Source organism: Brienomyrus brachyistius, chromosome 13, assembly GCF_023856365.1.
Source record: "Brienomyrus brachyistius isolate T26 chromosome 13, BBRACH_0.4, whole genome shotgun sequence".
Classification (NCBI taxonomy): domain Eukaryota; kingdom Metazoa; phylum Chordata; class Actinopteri; order Osteoglossiformes; family Mormyridae; genus Brienomyrus; species Brienomyrus brachyistius.
In genome coordinates, this window is record NC_064545.1 from 14,349,664 (window position 1) to 14,362,138 (window position 12,475).

At 47.6% G+C, this 12,475-nt stretch overlaps 2 protein-coding genes across 4 annotated transcripts in view; both read left to right on the forward strand.

Annotated features, from left to right (window-relative positions):
* The first annotated feature begins 664 nt into the window (after positions 1 to 664).
* On the forward strand, positions 665 to 3,258 carry LOC125706802 (uncharacterized). Its single transcript, XM_048973636.1, has 5 exons — positions 665 to 678; positions 824 to 868; positions 1,940 to 2,251; positions 2,441 to 2,503; positions 2,567 to 3,258. Exons 1-5 carry the CDS (start codon positions 665 to 667, stop codon positions 3,120 to 3,122), a joined length of 990 nt encoding a protein of 329 aa, XP_048829593.1. The 3' UTR covers positions 3,123 to 3,258.
* Positions 3,259 to 4,128: 870 nt separating this feature from the next.
* LOC125705937 (myocyte-specific enhancer factor 2A-like) overlaps positions 4,129 to 12,475 on the forward strand; it is a 48,444-nt gene continuing 40,097 nt past the window's right edge. For 2 of the 3 annotated variants that reach the window (XM_048972313.1, XM_048972311.1), the window contains exons 1-2: positions 4,129 to 4,331; positions 11,815 to 12,018. In XM_048972313.1, the coding sequence (XP_048828270.1) occupies positions 4,278 to 4,331; positions 11,815 to 12,018 (258 nt within the window). In that variant the 5' untranslated portion in view covers positions 4,129 to 4,277. The remainder of the gene's footprint in view (positions 4,332 to 11,814; positions 12,019 to 12,475) is intronic. The other variant, XM_048972312.1, reaches the window with a different exon arrangement.

The following is a 12,475-nucleotide window of genomic DNA, read 5'->3' on the forward strand; positions in this document are numbered from 1 at the left end:
GCAGGCCACGTTTCCTTCTCCTGCACTGCTGTAAATGGCTTGGATCTAGGTTGATCTCTGCTAGCAGGCCACGTTTCATTCTCCTGCACTGCTGTAAATGGCTTGGATCCAGTTCGATCTCTGCTAGCAGGCCACGTTTCCTTCTCCTGCACTGCTGTAAATGGCTTGGATCCAGTTCGATCTCTGCTAGCAGGCCACGTTTCCTTCTCCTGCACTGCTGTAAATGGCTTGGATCCAGTTCGATCTCTGCTAGCAGGCCACGTTTCCTTCTCCTGCACTGCTGTAAATGGCTTGGATCTAGGTTGATCTCTGATAGCAGGCCACGTTTTCTTCTCCTGCACTGCTGTAAATGGCTTGGATCTAGGTTGATCTCTGCTAGCAGGCCACGTTTCATTCTCCTGCACTGCTGTAAATGGCTTGGATCCAGTTCGATCTCTGCTAGCAGGCCACGTTTCATTCTCCTGCACTGCTGTAACTGGCTTGGATCCAGGTCGGTCTCTGCTAGCAGGCCACGTTTCCTTCTCCTGCACTGCTGTAAATGGCTTGGATCCAGTTCGATCTCTGCTAGCAGGCCACGATTCCTTCTCCTGCACTGCTGTAAAGGGTCTGGACACAGGTCGATCTCTGCTAGCAGGCCACGATTCCTTCTCCTGCACTGCTGTAAATGGCTTGGATCCAGTTCGATCTCTGCTAGCAGACCACGTTTCCTTCTCCTGCACTGCTGTAAAGGGTCTGGACCCAGGTCGATCTCTACTAGCAGGCCACGTTTCCTTCTCTTGCACCAGTGGAAAGGGCTTGGATCCAGGTCGATCTCTGTTAGCAGGCCACGTTTCCTTCTCCTGCACTGCTGTAAAGGGCTTGGATCCAGGTCGATCTCTACTAGCAGGCCACGTTTCCTTCTCCTGCACTGCTGTAAATGGCTTGGATCTAGGTTGATCTCTGATAGCAGGCCACGTTTTCTTCTCTTGCACTGCTGTAAATGGCTTGGATCCAGTTCGATCTCTGCTAGCAGGCCACGTTTCATTCTCCTGCACTGCTGTAAATGGCTTGGATCCAGTTCGATCTCTGCTAGCAGGCCACGTTTCATTCTCCTGCACTGCTGTAAATGGCTTGGATCCAGTTCGATCTCTGCTAGCAGGCCACGTTTCCTTCTCCTGCACTGCTGTAAATGGCTTGGATCCAGTTCGATCTCTGCTAGCAGGCCACGTTTCCTTCTCCTGCACTGCTGTAAATGGCTTGGATCCAGTTCGATCTCTGCTAGCAGGCCACGTTTCCTTCTCCTGCATTGCTGTAAATGGCTTGGATCTAGGTTGATCTCTGCTAGCAGGCCACGTTTCCTTCTCCTGCACCGGTATAAAGGGTCTGGACACAGGTCGATCTCTACTAGCAGACCACGTTTCCTTCTCCTGCACCAGTGGAAAGGGCTTGGATCCAGTTCGATCTCTGCTAGTAGGCCACGTTTCCTTCTCCTGCAATGCTGTAAAGGGTTTGGACCCAGTTCGATCTCTGCTAGCAGACCACGTTTCCTTCTCCTGCACCAGTGGAAAGGGCTTGGATCCAGTTCGATCTCTGCTAGTAGGCCACGTTTCCTTCTCCTGCACTGCTGTAAATGGCTTGGATCCAGTTCGATCTCTGCTAGCAGACCACGTTTCCTTCTCCTGCACTGCTGTAAAGGGTCTGGACCCAGGTCGATCTCTACTAGCAGGCCACGTTTCCTTCTCTTGCACCAGTGGAAAGGGCTTGGATCCAGGTCGATCTCTGCTAGCAGGCCACGTTTCCTTCTCTTGCACCAGTAGAAAGGGCTTGAATCCAGGTCGATCTCTGCTAGCAGGCCACGTTTCCTTCTCCTGCACTGCTGTAAAGGGCTTGGATCCAGGTCGATCTCTACTAGCAGGCCACGTTTCCTTCTCTTTCACCAGTGGAAAGGGCTTGGATCCAGGTCGATCTCTGCTAGCAGGCCACGTTTCCTTCTCCTGCACTGCTGTAAAGGGCTTGGATCCAGGTCGATCTCTGCTAGCAGGCCATGTTTCCTTCTGCACCGGTATAAAGGGCTTGGATCCAGGTCGATCTCTACTAGCAGGCCACATTTCCTTCTCCTGCACTGCTGTAAAGGGCTTGGATCCAGTTCGATATCTACTAGCAGGCCACGTTTCCTTCTCCTGCACTGCTGTAAAGGGCTTGGATCCAGGTCGATCTCTGCTAGCTGGCCACGTTTCCTTCTCTTTCACCAGTGGAAAGGGCTTGGATCCAGGTCGATCTTTGCTAGCAGGCCACGTTTCCTTCTCCTGCACTGCTGTAAAGGGCTTGGATCCAGGTCGATCTCTACTAGCAGGCCACGTTTCCTTCTCTTTCACCAGTGGAAAGGGCTTGGATCCAGGTCGATCTCTGCTAGCAGGCCACGTTTCCTTTTCCTGCACTGCTGTAAAGGGCTTGGATCCAGGTCGATCTCTGCTAGCAGGCCACGTTTCCTTCTCCTGCACTGCTGTAAAGGGCTTGGATCCAGGTCGATCTCTGCTAGCAGGCCACGTTTCCTTCTCCTGCGCTGCTGTAAAGGGCTTGGATCCAGGTCGATCTCTGCTAGCAGGCCATGTTTCCTTCTGCACCGGTATAAAGGGCTTGGATCCAGGTCGATATCTACTAGCAGGCCACGTTTCCTTCTCCTGCACTGCTGTAAAGGGCTTGGATCCAGGTCGATCTCTGCTAGCAGGCCACGTTTCCTTCTCCTGCACTGCTGTAAAGGGCTTGGATCCAGGTCGATCTCTGCTAGCAGGCCATGTTTCCTTCTGCACCGGTATAAAGGGCTTGGATCCAGGTCGATCTCTACTAGCAGGCCACGTTTCCTTCTCCTGTACCGGTGTAAAGGGCTTGGATCCAGTTTGATTTCTGCTAGTAGGCCACGATTCCTTCTCCTGTACCGGTGTAAAAGGCTTCGATCCAGGTTGATCTCTGATAGCAGGCCACCTTTCCTTCTCCTGCAATGGTGGCAAGGGCTTGGATCCAGGTCGATCTCTGTTAGCAGGCCACATTTCCTTCTCTTGCACCGGTGTAAATGGCTTGGATTCAGGTTGATCTCTGCTGAAGCTTCCCTCTTTAGCTTGCCTTATGTGGATGGATTATTATAAACACTGAAGGCGTGGGGAAGCACCTTTTTACATAGTGCTCCTGCAGGCCTTCTGCTTCCCTGTCTATGTTGAAGGGTGATGGTAGATTTTATTGATCCACTTGTACCAGCCAGCGTGTGATGAATTCCCCCTCCACTGCCATCCACTGGAATGGTGAACGTGTAAGGGATGGGAGTGGGGTGGGTGTAGGTGATTTCTGGGGGACTGCTTATGAGAGTGTTTATGGGCTTGAACCATCATTGACAGTTACACCCACACTCTCACACTATGAACAATTTAGTCACAGCAGTTTCCCTAACAATTTACTCCTGGACTGCGGGGAGGACCCTTCCAACGATGGGGAGAGTTTACAAAGGGCACACCCTGACCTAGGGGCACCCCCCAGCCCTGGAGGTGTGCAGTACAGCAGCACAGAAGGTATGAATAAGAGAAAGTACTGTAGTACAGCACAGAGACAGTACTGCAGTATTGTATTCTATAGAGTATATACAGTGCAAAGTTTCCTAGTCACTTTAAGGTCAGAAATATTACCGTTTCACAGTCTTGCTGTTTTTATGTATCTCTTGCTCTTTTGGGATTTATCCTAAATTTACTGTGCTTTGTTCTCAGTGCTCGAACTTTGCATGAATGAATACTTTGTTTTACCGGAAAGGCCGTAACTTTGCTTGATGAATAGTGCTGTGAATCACATGTGGCTCGTCTCTCTGTGCCAGGACGTTTATGACTTAAAAGTGGGATAACGTCATTATTGCCTTGACAGAAGTGGGAATTGCATGCTGGGTCAGCCGAGCGTGATGAGTACCTAGAGGTGGGTGAATGGTACCCAAAAGCAAAACCAGCAAAGACAAGGACACTGAGGGAGAAGTGGACCATGGGGGAAGTGGTGGGGAAGCAGCGGGAGTTATGAGGAGCAAGGAGAAGTAGGGGGGTTAACAGCCTTCTTTAACAGGGAGGAGGAAGAGGAGCAGAGCTGCAGAGGCTGAGCCCCCTGGCCTGCGCACACATCACAGCGCTCCTTCCCTCTGTCTTCCAGGTCAGGCCAGGAGACGCGGGACAGCACAGCGGGGTGGACAATGTGCTAGAGGGGAGACGGAAGGCAAGCTCTGGTGTTTTCCTGATTTATTCTGGGAAGTCAGAGACCACAGGAACGGCAAGATGGGACGGAAGAAGATCCAGATCACGCGGATCATGGATGAGCGGAACCGACAGGTAGGCATTGCCCTTCCTGCACAATCATGACATGGATTCCAAACTTATGTGTGTGTGAAGTTTATGATCTGTTATGGATGTATGTATACAGTTGGTAGCTAGTATGTAGTTATTCTAGTCTGCCAGAGCATGTTCAGTGTTTTATGATGCTGGAATTATATTTTGAAATAGAACCACATTTGAGATGTATTACTACAACACCTTCAGATTGAAAAAGTCATTTTCAGTTACCATGGTGAATAATGCTTCTTGGCCATTGGACGGGCACGGCAGGGGGTGGGACACTGCAGAGCTGTTTGCAAGGTGATGGCCTTGGGGGGCAGGGAAGGGCCACTGAACTGTCCTCTGCAGCCCTAATCTCAGCACTACGAGCAAGTAGCTGCTGTCTCCCGAGCGTGTCTGAGCGAAACTGGCCTGGGGGACCTTCCAGAAGGGGGCTTCCCAATAGGCCCCCAAGGTCCACCTGTAACTGTAGCCCCCACCAGTCTGGAATATACCTAGGGTGGGCGCAGCTCATGGGTGGAACACGGCTGTAACTTTGTGAAACTTTTTAGCCATTTTTATCAAATGTCCAATGATTTATATCTATTACAGTAGCCATTTATACAGCTGATATTAAACTAGAACAAGTCTGCCTGGTACATAGTTCCAGGGGATCAACAGCTCTCCTGGGGTTCAGAGCAGTAGCTTTGAGGCTGTAAATCCTTCCCCACTATTTTTATACATGTGTGTGGCTGTAGGTGGTCCCCAGGTCTGTCCCCTAAGTCGTCTTTAAGTTGAATTTGTAGGAAAGTCAAAAGAATAATAAAAGTACATAATAGTAATAATAATACAGTAATAATAAAAGTACCTATATGTATCACTGTACTGCACCTCCAGCCGACGAACTGCTGAAGCTGCCTAGTATTTTCTCGAGCTTGACATACGTCAAACCATGTATTTAACCTGAATGTCTAATATGCTAGGTTTCATGGCAGTCCGTTTAGTAATTATGAGTTGCCCATAAGTCAGACGTTCTTAACATGAGGACTGCCTGTTTAGTATTACAGGATTTTGTTGTAGCTCTTCAGTGGTATCCTTTTGTACTCGGTTTCACTTAAAGTCCAAGCCCAAGTTCCATTAGGAGAATGCTGAGTTACACCTTCTCAAAACATTATTAGCACTTTGTGCTGTCTCGTCTTGTGCGAAGGGCTAATTGAAGCCGTCTTCACTCCCCAGGCTGCAGCGACTTTAGTAACGATGCCCCACACTTCTTAACCATCTCCCCAACACAATTCCTCATGCTGTCTATTGCCATGTAGATGCCAGTTTCCCCCAAGTGAGAAAACTAATCTGCACGTTGGGCCAATTATCAGTGTCGTGTCAGCGTAGCACTGGTTGCCTGCTGAGTGAGTGAGAGCCCTATGCTTGCAGTCCAAACTCGCTTACTCAGTTCTGCACTGACCTGTGACATCAGTACAGATTGACTGCTGGTGGCGGCTGACAACTGAGAAGGATTAATCTAAAAGAAAGGAAAAAAAAAAAACGACATCACTCAAGGGCGCATAGTTCACATCTCACAGGAATTTGGTGTGAATTACAAGATTATATGGTCTTGCAGGAAGAGATTAAAGGTATCACAAGCTAAAAAGATGAGTCCATTTCAGTTTTACATGCACGTGTTGTCCCACACGCGCTCACATGCACAGGTACATCCGAACATAGATGCAGAGTTAAGCACTGCATGCATGGTGAATTTTCAGAACCTTACTGTATTGCCTACGCAGATTCGTCTACTGATCTTCACCTTGATCAAAGTCACAACTTGGAGCCGGCAGGGCAGAAGCACACTTCCTGTTCAGGGGATATTTTTTATTTGTTTTTCTCTGCTGTCTGGCCTGCCTCTGTGTCAGTCATTAACTGTCAGAGGTGCTCTCCTCGCAAACAAAGGCCGGCTCTATGGCGGACAGTCTAGCAGAAGCTGTGGTACATTTGTCTACGACCAGCTCAAGACGAGCTCTCTGGGATGCGCCGGCGGCCCAGGGGAGTAGGAATTAGCATATCCTCTCCGTTCGAACGACAATTAGAAGCTTTATCTCCACGCCAGTGCCTCAGGTGTTTTGTACTGGCAGCGCTAAATGAAAGATCGCTTTAAGTGGGCTAATTAAATACTGTGGCATCGCGGCGCTCTGTGCTGGGATGTCGTCCTTCTTGCAGCTTTACTTTGATGAAGCTGTTGACCTTCCTTTTCAAATATGCATGAGAGAACTGGGGCACAGCTTTGAAATTTGTAAACAGTGTTTGAAAGGCCCACTGCAGGTACCTCCCCATTCTTTAACATTGAAGGCATGCATACAAAAAATATTTTTTTCTGTGCTTAAATTAAACACATTATACCATTGTAAAGAAAATAAATGTGTCTTTTAACAAGGTGAGTTAAAAATATATTGTAGAACAGTTCTACAAAAGAAATGTATGACACCACTGCACCGAGGCCTTGTATCAGTCTCCTGTTACATATGTGACATGTTGGTTTTATTTCAGACTAATGGTGAGAAAATGATTGTTACAGCAAGCTTAATTTCCGCAGTCATTTATCTGTAGGGGCAGCTTACAATTTTCCCTTCATAAAACTGACTTATTGGGGAGGGTTCATGCACTCACTGGTCATGGTTGGTAAAAGGCCTACAGCCTTGGATGAATATTATTTTAATGTTTACTTTCAGCAGGCTAACGTCAGATCCCTCAGAGCCGGAGAGTCCCTTGGTTTTCCCTTCTGCTTCTGACATGCTCATTTTACAGAAGCTAGGAGAAACAAGCAAACAGTGATAATGCCCTCAGTCACAGGGCCGCCCACATCCCCATCCCTATCCATATCCCTGTCTCTGTCCACATCCCTGTCCCCATCCCTATCCAGATCCCCATCTCTGTCCACATCCCTGTCCCCATCCCTATCAAGATCCCCGTCTCTGTCCACATCCCTGTCCCCATCCCTATCCAGACACAGTGGGGGGACCCATTTTTTGCAATTTATTCTTGTGGCGGACGGTTTTGGTGCGAGACTAGACTTGTGGAACTTTTTTTTTTTTTTTTTTACTGTCAGAAGGATTGTAAATAAAGTGTCATTATTGTTATTGTTATTACCAAGTGTGAATTGAAAAGTGTTTGGTAATATGGTGATGGACAAACAGAAATGCACATGGTTAATCACCATATTAAGAGGGAGATGTGTAGATGGAAGAGCAGGGTGAACCATAGACTAAACCATTTCTGTTGGATCTGAGATTAAAACTCGCTGTTTTTTCCCAGACATGACTGTCAATATGTGAGTGCATTCAGGTCCCCAATCGCAAGATTGTGTTTCAGTATATAGTTACATTTGCTAAAACCTAAAGTTCCTGGACTATGGCTCAGCCTTATATTGTCCTTATATGTTACATTGTTTTAAAATCATTTCCTAAGCTCTCTAGATTTTTTCCCTTCTGGATTTAAAATGATGGCGCCACTGGAATTGCTTTCTAACCCTGCAAGAGTACAGGCTAATCAGTCATATCTGTGCAGAATTCATATGTATGGGTATGTCTGAAATCAAGCATGGAGGGGGCATGGAAACCATCTCCGATAAAGCAGGAAGGACTGTGTGTATGTGTACAGCAGCAGGAAGGACGCGCTGCCTTGCAGAACTCACTGAGCACCCGGCCTGACATGCTAATTACTAACCAGTGTCCGTGTCAACGGGAAAATGGCACCAGACAACAGCATTGCCCTAGAAGGCATTCTCTGCTTCTGTACAAGATCACGCTGATACTGGGTCCTGTAATTACAGTCATTAACAATGACGTATACCTGTCTCATTTAGGGAAAAACTGCCATGGGCTTTCTGTGCTACGAATATTTTTAGATGATTCTCGAGCGAAATTAGCCTTAATTATTGCAGTGCGTGCACTGCCCCTGCATGTTCTGCATGGCTGACCTGGGAAGCGGCTGCGTTGCATAAGCGGTTACTCTCGAAATCGTGGGAAGCGCGGCTGGAGACGTCGTCAGCCCGGCCACCCCATTAGCTACAGTAGCTAGAGCCATTTATTTGGTGCTAGTCTCCATGGGTGGAGTTGGTATAATTGGATTCTGGGAGGTGTACTCAAGGTTTCTTGGAGAGGACACGAGGGGGTGGATGCTTGAGGAGCCTCTGGCGGTGGGTTACTGGGAGAGCTGCCAGTGCTCATGCTGGAGAGCCCATGTGCTGCAGTAAGAGCTGCATGGATAACTCAGTCTAGTTGATACTTTTTCACTCGATTCTGAAAGCTGGATGTCAGAGTTTGAGCAGCTATAGCTGGGTATAGAATGCATGTTTCACACTGTGGTGACTGGCTGACCTGAGGTGATGGGAGAGCTTAGCTCTCTGTTGGTAGCGGAATGCCGGAGGCCAGGAAGACGAACAGTCACAGCTAGTAAGAGTTAAACAAAAAAAAACATGAAACAAACAAATGAAACTGATGCAGATGATGGTCAGACCGGTGCCAGGAAGTGGGGGTGCACAGTCCTGTTAGATCCGAAGGGTGTCTGCAAGTGTGTGACTTGTACAATGCAGACTGTAGAAGTCAGACACAGAAGCAGCTCTCTGAAGGCCATATTTCATGCATCTTTGATAAAAAAAAAAAAAAAAAAACTGAGGGAGTTGCTTATACACGGAAGATTCTTGAAAGGCAGTTATGATGGAGTCCTGCAGGCCGTGGTATTGGGTGGGCGGCTGCTTGTGATGTTGCAGATGACTCAGATTAAACCTGTATTGGAAAATATAGGATACATAAATCTGTAAAAGACAGATGCATTTGTGTTTGTTACAATTAGAGATCCTAGCTGGATTATTTTACCGAGGAGCATCCCATGAGGATCCCAGATTTTTTGCGCTGTCTCACTGTTGTCGAAGGCATATTGATTCTGATACACCAGCTCAGTATCACCACAGAAGAATGTTTAAATTATGGTGACTATGTAATTCCAAGAAATGACCTGGAGCAATCACCCATTGCTTTCAAGGAAAACATCATAAACTGAATTGAGATGCACAGCTCACTGGATGGAGAACCAGTGGGACTTCTTCAGTGGAAATGTGAGAACATTTTCCATAACAATATACAATAACACACAAGTAGGGCAACAAGGTGAATGATTGAATGAATGTTTCATTTATATAGCACTTTTCAAACACCCAAAGCGCTTTACAGAACCACTGGGGAGCCACCTGAAACACCCTCACTGTGTAGCACCCACATGGATGATGTAGTTAACATGCTTATGACTGTTGGGAAGAAGCTGTTCTGAGTCTTGAAGCACGTGCCCTGATGGACCTATGGTGTTTTCTGGAGAGAAGATGAAGGCTTAAGAGAGAAATGAGATTGAGGCTTTTGGAAGTTTGGAGGAACTTCTGAGGCTGGTATGTGAGCCTAGAGAAGGATCAAATGGGAGAGTGTCACTGACCGTCTTCCTGGTCATTCTCTTTGTCTGTCTGTCTGTCCTCCTGTCTGCCTGTCTGTCTGCCTGGTCACCCCGTCTGTCTGTCTGTCTGTCTGCCTGTCTGTCTGCCTGGTCACCCCATCTGTCTGCCTGGTCACCCTGTCTGTCTGTCTGTCCTCCTGTCTGTCTGCCTGTCTGTCTGCCTCGTCACCCCGTCTGTCTGTCTGTCTGCCTGTCTGTCTGCCTGGTCACCCCGTCTGTCTGTCTGTCTGCCTGTCTGTCTGCCTGGTCACCCCGTCTGTCTGTCTGTCTGCCTGTCTGTCTGCCTGGTCACCCCGTCTGTCTGTCTGTCCGCCTGTCTGTCTGCCTGGTCACCCCGTCTGTCTGTCTGTCTGCCTGTCTGTCTGCCTGGTCACCCCGTCTGTCTGTCTGTCCTCCTGTCTGTCTGCCTGGTCACCCCGTCTGTCTGTCTGCCTGTCTGTCTGCCTGGTCACCCCGTCTGTCTGTCTGTCCTCCTGTCTGTCTGCCTGCCTGTCTGCCTGGTCACCCCGTCTGTCTGTCTGCCTGGTATTTTATGCTTGTACATTTTCCCAGGAATAATTATAAATTAAGATTTTCTATTGTTCTTGGGCTGGAACATTTAAGCAAAACACAATTGAATTCAGAGAGCCAGTTGAGCACAGGTCACAAATTATGTTCATTTTTAATGTTTTGCTGCTGAAATTTGAAGAGCCAATATGCCTTGAATCTGCAAATGTGATTGTCTTCTTTTGTTGAATTTTTTTATAGGACACGGGAAAATAAATCATTGATGTATTTGGATATTTTATGATAGAACTAGCTCATATTTAGTAGGTAACATTGGAGTTCAAATAAGATTTTATTACTAATAGTGCTGGCTGTGACTAATCACATATCATCTGACTAGGTTAGTAGAATTGCCAGTGTGGAATATTGACACATTAAATTATCAATGACCTGAAATGCAACATTTACTGGAAATAATTTCAGTCGGTAGATATTAGGGAGTGTATGGTAGGCACATCTATACTTTTCTTGACATGATCAAAAGTGGACTGTTTATGAACTATTCATTTGAGTTAACCATTATTTCTTTAGAGAAGGATAATGAGAATGACTGACTGTGAATGCATTTGAAGCAGACACTGCTACAGCGATCTTCATAAAGGCTGTGTAGCCCTCTGCTTGAAGGTGACTGGGCTCGGTTACGTTTCTTCCCAACTGGCTGCCCTTGTTTTCGCAGCACAGGGACAGGATTCTAATGGTGCTCCTGATGCCCTAAAGACACACTGCTGTGCATGTATGTGACTTTCTAGTGGCAGGATGCTCAAGACACAGTAGAGCAGGTCTGTTTGGCGTGCTAAAGGCAGGCTGCAAAGTGCGTGTTTGACATTGTGAAGGTAGGGAATAGAGTGTGTGTTTGACATGCTGAAGGAGGGGTGCTAAGCATGCATTTGGCTGCGACGATGCCGAGCGTGCCAGTGTCTGAGAGGCAGCTGGGTCCCAGTGACAAGACCAGCAGCTCCCCAGATCACATTCAGTTACAGTCACGCGCTACGCTTACCAAGCAGCTTCTGGTGTGTCCCAGGGTCGACCCCTTGCCTGCTAGCGACTGACACAGACAGGCTGGCGGGCGGGCGGGCGGGGGGGGGGGGGGGCGTGGAACAGCCGTGACAGAGGGTGAGAAAGAGCTGCTTTAGGTGAGGAAAACGCCGCACTTCTAGAGTCGACATGCGCGGGCGGCTTCAGCCCAAAGCTGTGAGAATTGGTGTTGAAAGTACATTTTAATCACTTTTTCAGCTTGTTTTAACTTCAGTTAATCTGCTTAGGTTTATCCCTAGGGCCTGTGCTGAAAATAGACACGTGCCGTTTAAACCATGGTGCAGTTTTCCAAACATACTGTCACTTCTGCCTGTTCAGTGACATTCTATAGAATTCCACGGCAATAACTCCTCAAGCATGAAAGCGGCAATTCTTTGTCACACGTTATTGAGGCTGCTGGTTTCCATTCTTGGCGCATGTCTTGCAGGTAACGTTCACGAAGAGGAAGTTCGGGCTGATGAAGAAGGCCTACGAGCTGAGCGTGCTCTGTGACTGTGAAATAGCACTCATCATTTTCAACAGCTCCAACAAGCTGTTTCAGTACGCCAGCACCGACATGGACAAAGTACTGCTGAAGTACACAGAGTACAACGAGCCACATGAGAGCAGAACCAACTCTGACATTGTGGAGGTGAGTCGGCTGCTGCATAGTCTGACACGGAACCAGCACAGACGCCCTATTAAATCTGAGTAGACAAGTATAGGTCACACTGCATGTACACATGCAGGTCTTATGGAAGACCTTGATTGTTTTCTTTTCCTGGGTAACACTTGGGAGAGGAAGGATAGAGCTCTCTATGCATGGATATTGCCAAAGCTTTTCACTTTCCCCTTTCATCTGACATGTCAATAATCAGGGGCAAATGCTGAGAATTGTTGCTCTGAAGAAACATCCACGTTTAGCATTTTGAGGTCGAACTCATCTCCTGGAGTTAAGCTCTCACCCATCTTACTGAAGTTTGTTATTCACCAGACATTTTGGAGGAATATGCAGAAATCTTGTGTCCCCTCATTAGGGCTCTCGCGATACAAGAGCGATACCGCGATACTGACAAGCAACCACCACAACTGACACGTTCGTTTTTTTT

Excerpts from the sequence above, each read along its gene's own strand:
- LOC125706802 (XM_048973636.1), top strand. Across the intron at positions 869-1,939 it reads TGTAAAGGGCTTGGATCCAG|GTCGATCTCTGCTAGCAGGC; the intron begins GTCGATCTCTAC and ends GCTTGGATCCAG. Across the intron at positions 2,252-2,440 it reads TGGAAAGGGCTTGGATCCAG|GTCGATCTCTGCTAGCAGGC; the intron begins GTCGATCTTTGC and ends GCTTGGATCCAG.